The 18,597-nt window shown below is 40.8% G+C and overlaps 1 protein-coding gene across 2 annotated transcripts in view; it reads right to left on the bottom strand.

The window, feature by feature from the left end:
* Nucleotides 1-14,258: 14,258 nt before the first annotated feature.
* Nucleotides 14,259-18,597, bottom strand: part of LOC116043193 (uncharacterized protein C21orf62 homolog) — a 13,779-nt gene continuing 9,440 nt past the window's right edge. For both annotated transcript variants that reach the window (XM_031289707.2, XM_031289708.2), the window contains one exon: nucleotides 14,259-15,360. In XM_031289707.2, the coding sequence (XP_031145567.1) occupies nucleotides 14,521-15,297 (777 nt within the window). In that variant the 5' untranslated portion in view covers nucleotides 15,298-15,360 and the 3' untranslated portion in view covers nucleotides 14,259-14,520. The remainder of the gene's footprint in view (nucleotides 15,361-18,597) is intronic.

Raw genomic sequence — 18,597 nt, 5'->3', positions numbered from 1 at the left:
ACTCCACAAGCACACACACACACACACACACACACACACACACACACACACACACACACACACACACAAGGGGGAGAGATATATACACGTTTCTTTTCGGGAGACTTGTTTAAATTATGCCATAGGCTATACATTTACGTATATATAGATTTAGTTTTTTTTTGGTGTATTTGTTTTCTGATTTATTAGAAGTTGAGTTTCAGTCTGTATGATAAATTAAGAGTTGTACATAAAGTGGTAACATGCTGACATGTTATGTAGACTAAAGGGGAGACACCAACCTTTATAATTTGAATTGCTAATGTCCATCTCCCTGGGCATATACAGGGCACTACAATAATATAGAAATGATCACGATCATGAACACATAGGACACACCAGTGCATGCCTACTTATTTTTTAATTTAAACTGACTTAAACTTATACACTAATAATAGTAGGGATCATGTTCCACTCTTTTGAATAAGTAAGGAGTGTTTGAGCTAAACCATAAACAATAAAATTAAAGCTCAATAAGATTTATTTTTCAATATTATTGCAATAGTTGTAACATTGTGAGGTTTTCTTGTCCGGAGATTGTTTTAATATAAAGTGGTTATATTGTTGTGGTTTTTATTTCTAGCTGTTATTTTGGAGCCCTGCTGGTAGCCTCTGTGCTGGGGGGGTTGAGCAATAACAGGAAGTATGCATCGTCTCAAACTCTTAACAGTGTTTTCTGTGCTTGTGAACTTGCAAGTTCATTCTTCCAGGTACAACTAGCAAGAACGTCCTCCCCAAGAACACAAGTCTGTTCTTTGCATTCTTGGTATTGGGAAACGGCCTCGGTGTTTTCCATAGACCAATGTGTTTTCCAGGCTGAGCAGTGTATTTTGCTCTTTACTGTAATTGACTCAGAGGCCACTAGGGGGCAGAGAAAGAAAAGGTAAAAACTCAAAACAGCTCTCCCTGGCTTCCTGCAAAGCCATTACATAAGCTATTCTGTGTATTGCCTATGAGAACATGAATTCCCTGGAGGATCAGTTCCAGTGGTGATGTGTTTATCCTGTTCTGACATATTATATCTTTTCTCTGAGATATTTGAATTACCACCCAAACTTTGCAGGATTTCTCTTATATTTCTCTTTCACTGGACTCGTCAACCCCAAGTTGACCCCCAGAGCTATAGCTATAGCTGTCCACTCCAAAGAGAGGCTTTTGTATGACACCTCAGTTGATTGCTAGAGTAAAAGAGTTAAAAGTCCCACAGAGATTAAGCATTATCAGTCCAGATATGCACAACTTAAGTCTTTGGAAGAACACTGCAGTGTAAAACAGTTCAGTTAAATGAGTTGAAATCTGTAATCTGATTTTGATTCTGATTTTGGAAACCTCTGTGGTGCTAAACGTTGCTGCTAGTGATTCAGGTCACACTTGCGGTTCTAAACACAAAATCGTTCCTCGTGCCGACGTGTACTACACTTTATGTTAAAAAAAACATCTGACTTTTATAATCTAAACATAATTCAAAGTGTATGTTACTGTTGGCCAGTAGCAGCTTCACATTATTGGATGGCTTGTGGCTCGGACGTAGAATAGTTACTCTGTAACCACAAGGTTGGCAGGTCAATCCCAGGTTCCTCTGGTGACTTGTCACAGTGTCTCTGAGCGAGACACTGAACCCCAAGTTGACCCCCAGAGCTATAGCTATAGCTGTCCACTGCTCCTAATACTTAGGATGGGTCAAATGCAGTAATAGAATTTCACTACATTGTACAGTAGTACAATGTACACTCTTCAATACCACACAAAGGGGGAGGGGAGAAATGGACTTTTCAGCATGAGCCTGTCTCTCTCAGCCCCTACCATTATATCACTTTGTCTGCTGTACAACTGTCTTATAGGCTATATTAGCCCTCCTACACAATCTGGACTGTGGTCATAACATCTACATCTTATCACATATTCCCTGTCATATATTGTTCTGTTAATATTTAATAATAAGCTATTGCACTGTTCAATCCCTGCACTGTTCACTTTGGCACTACCACCATTGCACACACTCTACCATAGCACCTTATCATGGTCATTGCATCACATGGTCAGTCCATACCAGACCTTAAATTGTTAACTCTTTAAATTTCTGTGAGTGATTTTTATGAATGTGAGATATATGTGTGTATGTGTGTTTGTTGTGTTACGATTGTCTAAGCTACTGGATGCCTGAAATTTCCCTCGGGATAAAAAAAGTATCTGTCTATCTATCTATCTATCTATCTATCTATCTATCTATATATTTAACACATAGTATTGTATGTGACAATTAAGGAATAAAATTTTTTTTTAATTTTTTTTTTAGACAACCTTTCATAAGTCAAATAAAACTAGTCTCACCAGTCTTTGTTGGGTTACCACAACACACAGAAAGACATATTTGTCAAACACAGGTGGGTATGAATGGAAGCTATATAGTATGGTATATATCTTTCATCCATACCTAACTCATAACACTCATTGATGAAACATTGATCAATCTATTACAAATCTAGCAGCTTGAGAGTTCCTGTGGTGCCTTTGTAAGCACTATCTAACTTATTTTTTAAAGTGCTATATACATAAGGTTTATTATTATTATTATTATTATTATTATTATTATTATTATTATTATTATTATTATTATTGTTATTATTATTATTATTATTATTATTATTATTATTATTATTATTATATTGCTATTCTTACAGTTTCATGAATATAATAAAATAAGTATTTAAGGATCATTCTGCCTAAGGCCAGACACTGCAGGTGAACAGGGCACATTTTTAACTATGAAATCACCATTAAATATCCCCAGTTTATTACTGACCTTAACCAATTATTTGTTTTATTGCAAGTGTTCCCAAATTTTATGTTTAAATATGCAAATGGTGTATTATCTTATTAAAAATGTTCTAATTTGCATTAAAATACAGAACAGAACTTTGCACATTTAATAAAGCCAGGCTCACATCTGGTTTCATTTTGTTGACTTTTGTTAAACGTTTTTTTACAGAGGGGATGTTGGAAATCTGTTTTTCTCACTCCAAAAATCTGAATATACTGTCTACAGCCATTTTCTGGGCATCTAATGTCCTATAAATCAGACTATGAATGTCAAATTAAGAAACTCCTGGGTAAAAACCTGCAGAATATAGATATGAATCAAACTGGAAAGTTTGGTGTATGGAAATGTTACTCAAGTGGAGGTTTTGCATGAGAACAAACTCATTTGGAGAAAACAGCCTTTAAAAATGTGTATTATCATTGAAATACACAGACGCAAAGAGACAAATTTGAGGCAAAGAAACACCTAAATGTAGAGCCGGGATGTTTTCTTTCCACTAGTCTGACAGAAGACATGTTATGGAAGAAACATAGCCTTAAATCCCAGTACATGAAAAACCCAACATTGCTGCCGGCAGTGTCTTGCCTTAATTACAATCTGGGTCTAATTTTAAGAGATTTAGCCACCGTTCCTATGGTAACAATAACATGGTCCACTCACCAACTTGCCATTGCTGAGATCTGCAAATGCAACGACTGCTGAAGTTTTTTCTGATCTCATGCCCCTAATACGTTTGGCAAAGGTTTGTTTCCGTCCGGTCTCTAATTTAAAAAGGTTGAGTAGGAATACGATGTTAACACAATACAACCAGAAAAACTGTTTTTAAAAAAGTTTATTATGTATGTCAGACTTTACAGAGGGAGACAGTTTGTGGACAAAAGAAACCACCCACGTCGTCTTTTCATTTATACACATATATGCTCCAGGAATTCGCTTAAATAAGCCAAATTATATACAAATCAAACCTTCCAAGCAATTTCCAAATACACAATCTGTCCCTTAAACAGTACACCATTCACCCATGAGCCGACGGACACGCCAAAGGTCGTAAAATCATCTGAAGGCACATCATCCGTGGTTTACACATAATCACACAAATCTGTGTTTTACATTTGAGTAATTACATTCCCTGATGCAAATACTTAAGGTGCTGTATTGAAGATCAAGAGAGAAGAAAGGAAAGGGAAGGAAGTCGAGGCTCCAACACAAGTGAGTGATGTCAAACCCAAAAAACCCGGTGATCTCATTTTCACCCATTTTGTGGTGGAATGTTCCAGACGTTTTAATGCTGTGTGATGTGCGCTGACGGGAGCATTAGCACAAAACCTCATGGCCTGTTCTGAAACACCCCGTCTGAAAACCATTAAAAGGTGGCTCGTGGAGGTGTGTAATCACCCGGTTCACCAGACAGCAGTGACTAAAGGTGGAGTCCTGGCTGCACCAAACGCTCTGTAAAAGCTCCAATGTTATAGCTGTACTTGCCGTCTGTTCCTGTGCTGAACCCTGGGTGTGAATGTTGGCTTTAAGGCAACCAAAAGGTGTGCAGAAGGCATTTCAGCAGTCTTGTATAAAGTACTTGACAGCAATACTTGAGTAAAAGTACAAGTATCTTACCAGAAATTGACTTTGGTAGAAGTTAAAGTCACCTTTTAGAATGTTACTTGGTAAAAGTCTTAAAGCATCTGACATTCACTGTACTTAAAGGGGAACTATTCAGTTTTTTTTAGCTTAATTTACCTTAACTAAATTACGGTTGATCATGACATATTACTAGACCGATTGGAAAACTGGGTTGGCATTTCTGGCTCAGTACTAAAGTGGTTTGAGTCTTATTTAAAGAATAGGGACTACTTTGTGTCTATAGGGAATTATACATCTGAGCATACAAATATGACGTGCGGAGTTCCCCAAGGCTCCATTCTGGAGCCTCTCCTGTTTAACATCTACATGCTTCCACTGGCTCAAATTATGGAAAACAATAAAATAAGTTACCATAGTTATGCGGATGACACACAAATTTATATAACCTTATCGCAAGGGGACTATAGTCCAATACAACAACTGACTAAGTGCATTGAACAAATTAACGACTGGATGTGCCAGAACTTTCTTAAATTAAATGAAGAAAAAACTGAGGTGGTTGTTTTTGGAGCAAAAGAGGAACGCTTAAAAGTCAGCACTCAGCTTCAAACGATAATGTTAACAACAACAGACAAAGCTAGAAATCTTGGTGTAGTCATGGACTCAGACCTGAATTTTAACAGCCACATTAAGACAATTACAAAGTCAGCCTATCACCACCTTAAAAATATATCAAGGGTTAAAGGACTTATGTCTCAGCAGGACTTGGAAAAACTTGTCCATGCTTTTATCTTCAGTAGACCTGACTACTGTAACGGAGTCTTTACAGGTCTCCCTAAAAAAATCAATCAGACAGCTGCAGCTGATTCAGAACGCCGCTGCTCGAGTCCTCACTAAGACCAAGAAAGTGGATCACATCACTCCAGTTCTGAAGTCTCTACACTGGCTTCCAGTGCCTCAAAGAATTGATTTCAAAATACTTTTGCTGGTTTATAAATCACTAAACGGTTTAGGGCCAAAATACATTTCTGATCTGCTACTACACTATGAACCACCCAGACCTCTCAGGTCGTCTGGGACAGGTCTGCTTGTTGTCCCCAGAGTCAGAACTAAACAGGGGGAAGCAGCGTTCAGTTTTTATGCTCCACATATCTGGAACAAACTCCCAGAAAACTCCAGGTCTGCTGCAACTCTCAGTTCTTTTAAATCAAGGCTGAAGACCTTTCTTTTTGATGTTGCCTTTCTTTAAATAACTGTTCATTTGTTATACTGAAGTTGCGTTGTTGACACTGTATGACAATCTATATAAGCATATAAAGAGAAATTCCTATTTTATCTGCTTTTATATATTTAACTGTTTTAATTGCTCTTCAATGTTTCATTTCTTATACTGCACTGTAACTTTTATTCTCGTATTTTATCTGTTTTAAATTTTTTAATCTGTTTTCATGTAAAGCACTTTGAATTGCCCTGTTGCTAAAATGTGCTATACAAATAAAGCTGCCTTGCTTTGCCTTGCCTTGCCTTGCCTTAACTGAACAGTTTCAGAGTCACTGGAATGGTTATATGACTTTTTTCGGGTTGAATGGTGGTCATCTCACTCCCCCCTAGCGCCTGTGAGCTGAAAAACCACCCTTGCGTCAGTAAGTTGGGCGTGATATCAGGTCTTGCGATGTAACAAATTGCTTCACGGCACTGCACACATACACCCATTCAGGAACCGGCTAACAAGGCAGCGATGGAGTTGTTCACACTATCGTCATGGCTGCGCCGGCAAAAAAGAAGCAGAAAGCTAGGAAAGCATTGTCGGAGGAACAGAGGAAGAGGAAACGGCAGACTGACCGAGAGAGGAGTCAGACACGAGTAAACATAAGAGCTGCGTTTTCAGAATGGCGAGAACTGAGACAAACAGAAGCCTCCAGATCCGATGCTGACCTGGTGTTCTTGCTGTTGCACTTGTAAGTATCTTTGATCAGAAACTGTATCTGCCACAGAGTTTCTTGTCAGCTTGATGTTGGCAAACGCAAGTTGCTTCTGCTCCAACAGTGTTCTAAGGCCATTGTAGGAAAAAAGAATGTTATGGACCCGGGAGAGAAAAACCTCAGTGGACATGGCTCTGTGTCCACTGCGAGCAAAAAGCCAGAAAACAGCGACGAAATTGCCTAAACTGCATAGCGCCCCTTTAAGTATCAAAAGCAGTTTTCTGATATGAAGTGTTAGAAGGAAAAGTAAAAGTAAAAGTAAAAAAAATTGGATTATGAACTTTATGGCCAAAGGTGTGTAACGTTATCTTCATCACCACTGTCGCCGGGGTGGTCATCGTCTGTTACCAGAGCCTGCACCAGGTGCTTCCATGACACTATCAGTTAATATGCTTCCTCCTCTTCTTCTTCAGTTTTGGCCTATGGTTGTTGTTTTTTTGCCGCTTGGCAACAACAGGCATTACGTCACCAACTGGAACGGAGCGTGCAATCTAGGAGCAATGACTAGAATTTTTCTAGCGAAACAAATTCCTTCTGATTTTATTTTGTAGTAACGAGTAACTAAGTGCTTAGGGGAAATGTAGTGGAGTAAAAGTAGACATTTTATTTAGGAAATGTAGTGGAGTAAAAGTAAAATTTTCCGGAAATATAAATAGCGATGTAAAGTACAGATAAAGTGAAAATTCTACTTACAGTAAGAACAGTAACAAAGTATTTGTACATCATTACATTACAACACTGCATTTCAGTACCAACTCTTCTATATATACAGAGCAAATGACCTCGCCATGCTCTAGCTGTTTTTTTTTTCTGAACCAGACTGCACTCATAGCAGTTACACAGGAATTTAATTCAGCCTGTTGCATAATGAAATGTGTTTCCATTCAACAAAGAAAGAGCCACAGTTAATTCTTGTTTCAGAAAAGGAACATGGGTGTTTTTAAAAACTCCCAGGCATTATAGTAACCCTCCTGTTTCCTTATCCATGTGAAGACACAGCAAGAAAGTGCATTCAGTGCCAGGATGCAGGGAAAACGTATACATCTAACTATAAAGAAAAGGAATTGTGTGTGTGTGTTTGTGTGTGTGTGTGTGTGTGTGTGTGTGTGTGTGTGTGTGCTTTGAATATCTCGAGAACCATGAACAGTGCTTCACACTTGGCAGTGCTGTAATGCTGGGGACCCAAAGACGTGCATAGAATCAATTTGGTGTAATTTGGACACGTGACACATTGAAAATAAAAAAAAACTGTTTGTGTTTCTTTAAAACAATCACAGTTAATAGCACAGAAAGCAGAAGGGGAGAAGACATCCGGGCATAAGAACTTTAGACAAAAATCCTTTAGAAACTGATGTGCAAAATGTGTTTTTCTACAATCTAAAGTGGCATTTATCTGATTCATTATGGTTTCAGTTTCGGTTTGCTCTGTACAGGTTGGGGACGTTTATCAACCTTCTCACACTCCACAGAGTACAGTTTGAAAAAAAAATAACCACATTTTAATTAGCATGTGAACTTTAGCTCATACTTAAAATGGAGGCACTCAACATGGTGCTAAGTCCCTACACTAAAGCAGCCTCTTTTGGGTGGGGAGTAACTGAGCCGCAAGTCCTGCAAATATGGGCTCTGCTCTCTTTCTACATAAAAAAGGATTACCGTGGATTAATGAATGCTGTAAAAGTAAAGTCATACAACACAAGCTTCCTTCACAACTTACCACTTGCACTGCAACACATTGCATCTGCAGTGGTGCAACTGTGATGGATCCTATCATCTAAATGAACTGTGATCATGAGTGACACATTCACTGGGATGTTGGCAAAAGGAAGATAAATCAAATTACATGCACTCATACACACACACAGAGACACACCCATGTGCTCGCACACACACACACACACACACACACACACACACACACACACACACACACACACACACACACACACACACACACACACACACACACACTCGCTGAAGGATCTGCGGAACAGAAGTGTTGGCCCCAGACTGTGTTTGTGAGAGCAGCTTTAACATAGTCTCTCACAGGATATGAGCTGGAACCCAAAAGAGAAAGAGAGCATGAAACCTTTTCGGAAAAGAGAGTTGGTACACATTCAATTCCTTTTTTCAAACTGTCCTCTAATTCTTCTCTCATTTGGTTGAAGTGACTGCAAAAAAACCATCCAGAAAATAACACAGACCATTCAAGAAATTCAGGGAAATTCAGATTGATTTCTGACAAACAGCCATAGAGTAACTGAATTAGGGCCAACATGATTCTGAGCAAATTTCTTTTTCACTTCCCCCCTCTCCCCACCCCCACAGAGCCCTGCCAACTTGGCTCTAAGTGGCTTAATAACTGCACAACTCCCCAGAGATTCAAAGTCAGTTGTTTTGATCTGAACAGAGTGAGATGTGTTGGCTGGCGAGAGAGGATCCTAACCCTGGGACTGTTGTTTATTGGCTGTCCATTTAAACCTGTTTCAGAACAACTTGTTTTATTAGACCATCTGCACTCAATAAGACCAGCTGGAAAAACGCAGCAGATGAGCATACTGCGCCGCTCCGTCAGCTCATACCACAGCAGACTGACACAGCCCTTGTCTTACCATTTTTTGTTTTCTTATACATTCTTCTATGTTTTTGCCACTGGCAGATGTCCTTATCTCAACAACAGACTACTTTTACTATAATTTACTTTATTTAAATATCCTCAACAAAGAGCATAACACTCAAAACTCCCTCCCAGACACAAAAGTATTGTCCAGCTCTGGTGCAGACTCTGACCCCACACTGGATTATTTGGATTGGTTCCAGCAAGTGTTCACTGCTGTCAGCTGCCACAATACATCTTGTTTTTTTTATGATGCTCTATTAATCCCCAAAGCAGGAATTTATCCTTTTGCTTTCTGCTTTCCCCACAGCACCTCATTCATCGAGACTGCACTGTTCAGTAGGTGACCTACAAGACCTGTCACATGCTGCAATCCGACCACAGGCGTGATGTTAAAGAGCAGATCACATAACTCAGACATCTTAGGCTTTTTGGCGACACTTGGTGTCTTTTTTGACAAGAAACAGTTGACCATAGCTGGCAGCGTTTTTATTCCAAATAACAGCCGAGAGCGTCTTTTGCTGCTATAACAACAGCTACTGCTACAGTATCCTAGCTAGAGCGCTATGTGGAGCGGTGCTAACGTTAGATAAAACAAAGCGGTGGAGCGAGCTAGAGAAAGAACAGAGTTCCCTGAACAGGGAGCACGGTCATACCGTATAACTCGCTGTGCTCCGACTCCATTTTTTCTTGCTGTTATAAAAACTTTTTTCAACTTCAAAAAGATGCTCCGAGCTGCAAAAAAGAAGTCGGCAGTGGCGTTCACGGTTTACGCCATAGGATTATGTTGTAAAATGGACGCTGGCATCTTAAAAAAAGACGACGTGTGAACATAGCCTAAAAAACCTTTGAGATTTGTCCTGGTTTTAACGTAAGTGGGTAGGCATCTTTTCATCCATTAATCCAGGGCCAAATTTACAGAAGACATGACAAGATTCTGCTGCTATTGAGGATGGTGGATGATGTTGTTATAAGTCGGCGTAGGCTAGGATTTTGTACTGGATGGGGCTGTACAGAAGGAAGAATGAGTCTTAGCCCGAGCATGACGTAGGACTTCATCAAATCGTGTATATCAGCCAGAAAAAAACACCTTGAAAAAAGAGACAAAAACGTCAAAAGGCAACAAATGTCGGAAAAAGCGGTAAATATTTCAGAAGAAGCCCCAAAAAAATGAAAAAGAAGAAAAAAACTACAAAAAAATTGCCAAAAAAAAAACTTGAAAAAGGCGACAAAAACATTGACATTTTTTTACTGAAATTTTTTTTGGAAAAATTGGCAACAAAAACTTTGAAAAAAGCGGCACACATTGAAAAGGAAGAAAAACTTTGTATGTAAGTTTGTATGTAATAACATTAAAATGTTTTGTTAGAACATGAAAATATCTTATATAATGTGAAAAACATCTTGGTATTACAAAAAACTTTTCACGTAATAACAACTAGGGCCCCTATTGAATCCCTGTAACTTTGTAAGACTCTGAGTCCCACTGGGGTGCCTCTGCTGGTCCATATTAGTAGTTAGCAGACTTTGTCCTGGTCTTTATCTGGGGACAGGATTCCCATCATCCTAGCTTCAAAGTCTCTACTCGACCGGAGGGATGAACACCATAGTCCCTCATTTATAGACTCATCAAACCATTCAGTGAGTCCTCGTCTTCTGTATACTGTATATGGAAGCATCTACATTTGTTATGTTTGTTCACTCATTTATTTATTTTCCCATTAATTTGTCATCTGTCTTCATGTAAACTCAAGAAACAACTGCAGCCGTTCAGAGTGGCCAAAGTCTAGTCGCCTCCTCCCTACTGTCCATGCTATCCTGCTGCCCCGATATATCTGACAACACCTGGATGGGAGTGGATGATAAAGAGCTAACACCCACTTGGCAGCTGCGAGTGCGATCTGGAACATCTCACGCCTATCTGGGAGCAGGCGTGTAAGTTTGTCTTGGATATTGTTCTAGCAGATGGTGTGTCGGACCACAGTCTGTCTGGACAGTTGTGGCTATGGTTACACCCGTGACGCGTTCAGTCGCAGTGTGCCATCTGATCAAGCTAGGATGGTGTCGGTGACAGGTACGAAATAAACAGCTTTTTAAGCAGAAACAACATTTTCAGGGCCATCTATGGACACGGAGATGAAACATCAGGTGTAACCTGCCTGTGGTGGCTTCCAGCTACCAGGTGTTCAAAATGGACACGGAGAGTATTTTTTACAAGCACATCTGCAGACAGGTGATTTTGGGAGTTGCTAAGTACTACATATATGCAGCCCAGTCTCATGGCAGTTCGTGAAATGGTCACGTTATTGAATCTATTGATTTGTGTACTGAGCACGTTAATGTCGTTATTTTCGTGTGGTGAGCACGAATTTCAAAGTAATGTATTTCAATGGGAAGCATATTTTGTGATCACAGAACGATTACGGTAGCGAGTAGTATTGATAAGGTGAAAATACGCGCAGGGAGGTTGGTCAGGGTGGTGGATGGGTCAAACAACACAGGACTTTCACTCTGGAGACCGGGGATGCGTGTGGCGGGCCGTCCCGTTGTTGTCGCCGGCGTGTGGCGTTTAATTTCCCCGTTGTGGCGTTTAATTTCCCCGTTGTTGCGTCCCCCAGAGCAGCCCAGTGTCATGGCAGTTCGTGAAATGGTCGCTTTCGAAAATCGTGACCTGTACACGAAATAAACGAGAAAATCGTGACCTGTACACGAATCAATAAATCAAAATAACGTGACCATTTCACAAACTGACGTGAGACCGGGTTGATATATAAGACTTATGTGTAAAAAGTATTCACTCTCATCTAGACCATTAGAAAAGTTTGATGCAATAGCTGGAATGTGCCAACATTAGCTTGAATATTGAGCCATGTTAACAGCTTGCTTTTACTCTATTTGTATAAGCTCCTTTTATATTGAGTCATTCGTCCCTATAAAGATATGAGGGTACCACCTTCTAATAAGGCACACTTTTAAAGTGTTTATACTTAGTAATGGTTAATACATCATTTACTAATGCTTTATAGATCACTTAAAAGTCATGATATTTAATTAGTAGAAGTTTTGGGATGCCAGGTTGTGGTGTGCGATATGACGATATTAGATTGTGAACAATTAAAATGCCTCCAGGATCGGCCTTTACAGAGAGATCGTTAGTATTGTGCTACAGTGCACATCAGTTGCTATGGTTTCAGTGTTTCCCCCTGCATACAGCGGTGCAATGCTAGCCCTGAGCTAACAACAGCAATAGTGCTCCCACTAGCTAACTCATTTCTGCTGCACTGCACACTACACGGGCTGGGCTTTGATGGGAGATCAGTGCTTTTACAGAGCTCATCTCGCTGATCAGCTGATTACAACCGGAGCGAGAGGGGGGAGAAAATGGGGAGCGCTAACAGCGCTAACAGCTACAGTGCAAACAGAGCATTAGTTAGCTCTATATTTTTACAGAGCAAATATCAGCTTGCTGCTGTATCAATGTTCTGAATGTCGAGAACAGAACCCTTAACGAGGCTTTAAAGTGTTGCATTTGAGAATAACATTTGGTGTTACCTTGTAGGGCTATCAATTTTTTTAATATGTAAATTATTTTGGCTGTACTGTTCAGTAACTTGCAAGATAGTCTTAAAAACCACCATGAAAAATAGTGATATGATATTTTTGCCACATCGCCCACCTCTACCAGCTTGTTAGACTTCCTTTAGCTGGTGGTTATCCCTTCGATACCATTTTCTGATAAAGATCATTTTATGAAGAGCTAGGTTGTAACTAATGGTTTTATTAATTGTTCATAAATAATTTACCAATGCTTTATACGGCTTGTTAGAAAGTAAGATACCAATAAGCATTTATTAATGAATTAGCAACATTTAGAACTGCATTATTAACAAACAGAAAGGATAAACACCAGGTATTTCACAAACTGGCAACCCCAAAACTTACTCTTATTCATGGATTTTACCTACTTTATTAGGGATGTCACTTTTCTATTTGCCATTGGAACCTGTTAAAGCATGGGGAAAACCGAATATTGAAATGGCAATTACCTGTTTGAATTAAAAATGTACAGAGAAACACAACAGACTGTTTCAACTCACAGCCCGATGATCTACAAAGTCTTCAGCCCTAATCACACGGGACTGGTATTACTAGGGGACATCATATAATTTAGAAATTCCCCCCCCCCCCCCCCGTCTGTGTTTCATGGGGCCCATTCGCACATAATAACTTTTTATATACATTATATAGCCGTCAGTTACTGCTTCTAACCCCTTCAAAGAGAGGCCTTTATCAATTAAATAATTGGATGCATTAAGTGATACCAACATTTGTAATCAGAACCTGTACAGCATGTGCATTAAAATACTCTCCTGTATACAACCCAGTCTCACGGCAGTTCGTGAAATGGTCACGTTATTTAATCTATTGATTCGTGTTCACGATGTTTTTCTCGTTTTTTTCGTGGTGGCCAGCACGAAAATGTAAAGTAATGTATTTCAATGGGAAGCATATTTCGTGATCACAGCACAACTACGGTAGGGAGTAGTATGAAATGCCGAAAATCCGCATAAGGAGGTTGGTCTGGGTGGTGGATGGGTCCAGGACTTTCACCCTGGAGACCGGGGATTGTGGCCCGCGTGTGGCGTTTTGTTTCCCCGTTGTTGTGTTCCTAATCACAACCGTCCCGTTATTGTCGCGCGGCGTGTTAGGTGTCCTTTCCCCGTTCATCTTTTCCTAAACCCAACCTCCGTATAGATGGTTCCCATTTCGTGCTGGCCGCCACAAAAAAAATGAGAAAAATGTGTTCTTGTACACGAATCAATAGATTAAAAATAACGTGACAATTTCACCAACTGCCGTGAGACTGTGTTGGTATATAGCTATAACAGGCTATGAGATAATATGTACTGTATGCATGTAAACACACGGTATACCCATGGTGTTGAAGTCTGTGGAAATTAGCAGCAGCAAAGCATTGCTTCTAACTGGAGCAGATCATTTGTGATGTAAGAATCTGGGTCGTTACAGCTTCCTGGTTAGCAAATCAACATTTCTTATGGTATGGGATGGTACCCAAACTATGCTGTAGTAAGACTTGAAATTGTAGCTGGTGTAAACATTCCCAAACCTTGTGTCTGTCTGCGTTATGAGTGCAGACATTTCGAGGCAATTCCTTTCAGGGATAAAGAAAAGCAGCAGCAGGAGTGTAACACACATGTAACAGTTCTGAAGTCAATAGTCTCCTTTAAGAAAAAGCATCAGCGTGAGAGAGATGTCAGCCTCTCTGTTCAAAGCCACCTTTGGGCCAGACTGACAGTACAGCAGCCAGTCATACAAAAGGTTATTATAATCCACATGTCCTACTTTTCCTGTGCAAAAGGAGAACGAAAAAACCATCCAGCTGTGTTGTACATAACTCCTGTGCATTGTTTGTCATTTGTACTGCAAACCTGACCATGTCCATGAACGGGAGCTAGTTGTTAGTAGACAAAAGTAAAAAGCAGATTGTGATTGTGCGGAGGCTCTGCAGCCTGCTCACTGGGCTCCGTAGGGTGATCAGAAGTAGCAGAGGGTGGGAGAGCCAGAGAAAGGGGCAAGGCCAGGTGGGGGAACTGCTGGGAGAGGGTGTGAGCAGCTGGTCCAACCACACTATATGCCTTCAGGGCAGAGAGGCCATTGAGAACTGTTATATCCAGGAAGGTCACATTGAAGGAAGAGGAGAAGTCAAAGGAGAGGGCCTCTAGCTCCACTGCAACCCCTGCTGCTGGGGAGATTGTAATTTCCTGGTTGGGGTAGGGAGCTTCTGGTGCTGCACTGTGGATCTTGAGGGTCTGCAGACCTAGCAGAGCCAGGTACTGACTTTCCATTGGCTTTACTCCACAAAAAGACAACTGCAAATGGCCAACCGTGCTCCTGTTCAGCAGCTCCTCCAGGACCCAGAGCTCCTTTACCCACACGGTGAGTGGTCCAGGCTCTCTGAGCCCAGCAGTGGGCAGAGCGGAGCGCAAAACGGTGTGGCATCTGCACAGCGAGTTGGCCAGAGCCTCGTCGCAGTCCCGGACGGGGGTGGTGCAGCTGCAGTTCCGCAGGTTGTTGCCCGGGGCGTCGCTGTCAAACAGCAGCGTGGTGTTGACCAGCAGCGACGTTTCAGATGAGGGGGCAGAGCTTGTTGTCTGGGTGACGGGGGTCAGAAAGAACAGCAACCACAGTGACCATGGCAACGAGACAGAGGAGACAGTGTTTGGAGACATCTCCATAGAGATCAAACAGACTACATCTTCACCAAGTGGAGAGAGCGGACTGTGGAGAGATGGGCCAAGCTGTGAACAGATAGATTAAAGTTAGACTGTACTATCCGTCCATACAGCAGGAACAACAGCACAAACAGGACTGAGGATTTAGACTGTGACACTAAAGGAAATGGAGCGATCGATCGAAATGGAGCGATTGACGCGGCTAATAATTAATTTTCAATTAGAGTAGGGTGACCAGATTTCCCGGAACTAAAACCGGGACACTTTGCGCGTGACCGTAGTGCTCGTGCACGCACACGCTTTTTAACGTAAACATGTGCCAGCCCAGGTCAGACATAGACACTGACAGATTAGACATCATTTTGCCAACAGCACCCACAGGCCTACTGCTCACAACATAATGGGGTATCTCAGTTAATATTCATGAATTTTCTTAGTATGTAGCCTACATATCTAAGAAATAATAGCCTATTAAAAGACATTGAGTGAGTTTCGTGTGGGACCAACTTGATTTTTCAGAATTAAAGCATTCTTTTGGAAAATGCACCCACTGAACTTGTGAAAAACTTTGTGAAAAGGTATTTTTCACTGCATGGCACTAAACAAATTATTTGGAACTGCTGCCACAGGCTTGAACTAAACTTATGGTAACACTTTACAGTAAGGGTACATGAATTATGAATTCATATATGAAGTAATTCATGATTGGTGCATTACTTCATTCCTTTATATCTTATGAATCATCAGGAATTGAGTTCATAGCCTCTCATTCATGACCTCATGCATGAACACATCAACAGTGTTAACTTAGCTAACTGTAGGGATAAATGTAGTCTCGCATTGCCAGACCTTCCTCCACAGCGCTGCGGAGGAAGGTCTGGCTAGTCCACACAGTATTCCTGGATGGGAGAAAAAAGTGCTCTGGTTTATTGGCATTTCTTTAAACCAATCACAATCATCTTGGGCAGCGCTAAACGCCGGACAGAGCCACGGTGCCGCTGCAAAATAGTCTCAGGAAGGAACTTGTTCTGGTTGAACATGTGTACGTTCAAAAGTAGTTTTAGTCGTGCAACAGAAAACTCAGATTGGACAGATAGTCTAGCTAGCTGTCTGTATTTACCCTGCAGAGATCTGAGGAGCAGTTAACCATAGTCCTCAGAAATCCACCAGAGGTTAGAACGCAACACAAAGAAAGAGGAAGGTGACGGACATCCGGCGGAAAAGAGTGACATCCGGCAGAATTTCCGGCGGCACTGGAGCAATCCCGGAAGTGGAACATCGTGGATATAGACTAGGATAAATGATACCACAATCAAGTAATTTCATTCAGTAGTACCAGCAGCGATACAGCAGTGCACAGAAGCCCCATGGTTACCACGCATTTAGCACTTGGCGTTTACTTGCGGAGCGATTGTCTGCCTATTCACATGAGGAGCGCAGTGGGACCCCGCGGATCCAAGGCAGTAAGCAGGCCAAGTGTCGCTTACTGCCTGAAAAGACATTAACTCTCTCTGATCAAACACCAGAGCTCAGCAGTATCCCAGATTTATTCACCCCTCTATGACTCACTCCAGTATACTTCGCTGAAAGCACATGACACACAAAGAACTCTCTTTGTCGCTCTGTGCCCTACAGTAACCTGCTTCTGCTTTGCGTCTGTATTTTTACAACATGTGGAGGCCAGCTTAAGACCAACAGCCAAATGAATTCAGCTCTATATTTCCAGGCAAGCCCTGTCTCTCTCTCTCTCTCTCTCTCTCTCTCTCTCTTTCACACACACACACACACACACACACACACACACACACACACACACACACACACACACACACACACACACACACACACACACACACACACATAATTGAGCTACTCTCCAGTTTTACTGGGGAGAGGTCCTTCCAGGCCCCGGGCTACTGCGGAGGGCGTACGGCTGCCTATAAAAAGTTCCTACGCCATGCTGCGCTGTGGTGAAATAGGCAGTGGCCAGCCACATTAAATGTTCAGGAATAATGAAACACTGGCTTCTTTATTTTACCATTCAGGGACGGTGGAAAAGTGGACTGAATAAGCGGTCTTGACTTCCAGAGTCAACTTTTCCCCACACTTCTTTTTATTTTGAAACAGAGGAGGACTTTCCAGTGGAGGTTGGACAAGGTCTACTTGATTGTTGAAAAATTGGTCTGATCCATCCAAAATACATGTGATTGCAATTAGTACCAAAGACACAATTTTTACACTGTAGGTCATTATATTTGCACTGGCTCCTTACACTGTACTGATACATCTAATTGTAAGTTTGTAAATCAACGTGGTTGAGATGTTAATTTCATCAGCAAAACCTATGACAAAAAATACTCATTGACAGCCTTTTTTTCTGTGTTAAAAAAACAGACTAAATCTAAACTAAAAGTGAGCAAATACTAATGCAATTTTTGTCTACAAATTAAAAATTAAGTCGATTTAGCTGCATGACCTGTAGCACTTACATTTCAGTAATGGTATGTCTCTGCCTTTAGTGTTAGCTTATGCTGTGCATGTAAACGCACTGACTGACAGAGATTACTGCTTTTATTATTTAGATGTGAAAACCTACTTGGCAATATACCTGATTCTGAAACCCCCCCCAAAAAATGGCCAAAAAAAAAGTACAGTGAAGCGAATTACCAGACGATCTACGACGTCTACATTGAGTTTGGGTTTGATGTAGCATGTAACATGTAATGTACCATAAAACATTTACTCAATGACTCAGTGTTTGCGTTGCGAGTGGGACAGAGCTAATTGGCCTTTTCCTTACTCATGAAGCTGGACTGCAGACAGATATACACAAAAGTAATTATGGGGTTTCAAATGAGATATTTGATTTGGTCAGAGGTGCCTCATCACTTTTTTTTCCAGAAAGCACTTTCCCTTTCTCTACAGCCTGTTTACTACTCACATGGGACACTATTTATAGACATGTTCCCTGACTTTGTTCCAGATTTCGTTGCAATATCTTTTCCCAGAATGTGATGAAAAAAAACAAAAAAAACAAAGCACATGAACATTGAGTCTGTAGAACAACATTCATTATCCATGAGGAACATCAACCCTGACCTGAAAACCAGCAAACGTATTTTTTTTTTCTGAGACCAAAAGGTGACATATTCTTATTGATTAATTGTTAGTGATTACCCATTATCAATTCTTATCATTCATAACATTTGACCTTTGACCTCCTGTCTTTGCTTATATTGTTTTAGTGCAATATTTATTGTAAACCAGAATATGTCACACACTCTGAAAGTGTCTTCTTAGATC

The sequence above is a fragment of the Sander lucioperca genome, chromosome 8, assembly GCF_008315115.2.
Source record: "Sander lucioperca isolate FBNREF2018 chromosome 8, SLUC_FBN_1.2, whole genome shotgun sequence".
Taxonomy (NCBI): Eukaryota; Metazoa; Chordata; class Actinopteri; order Perciformes; family Percidae; genus Sander; species Sander lucioperca.
This window is presented reverse-complemented; position numbering and strand designations above follow the sequence as displayed.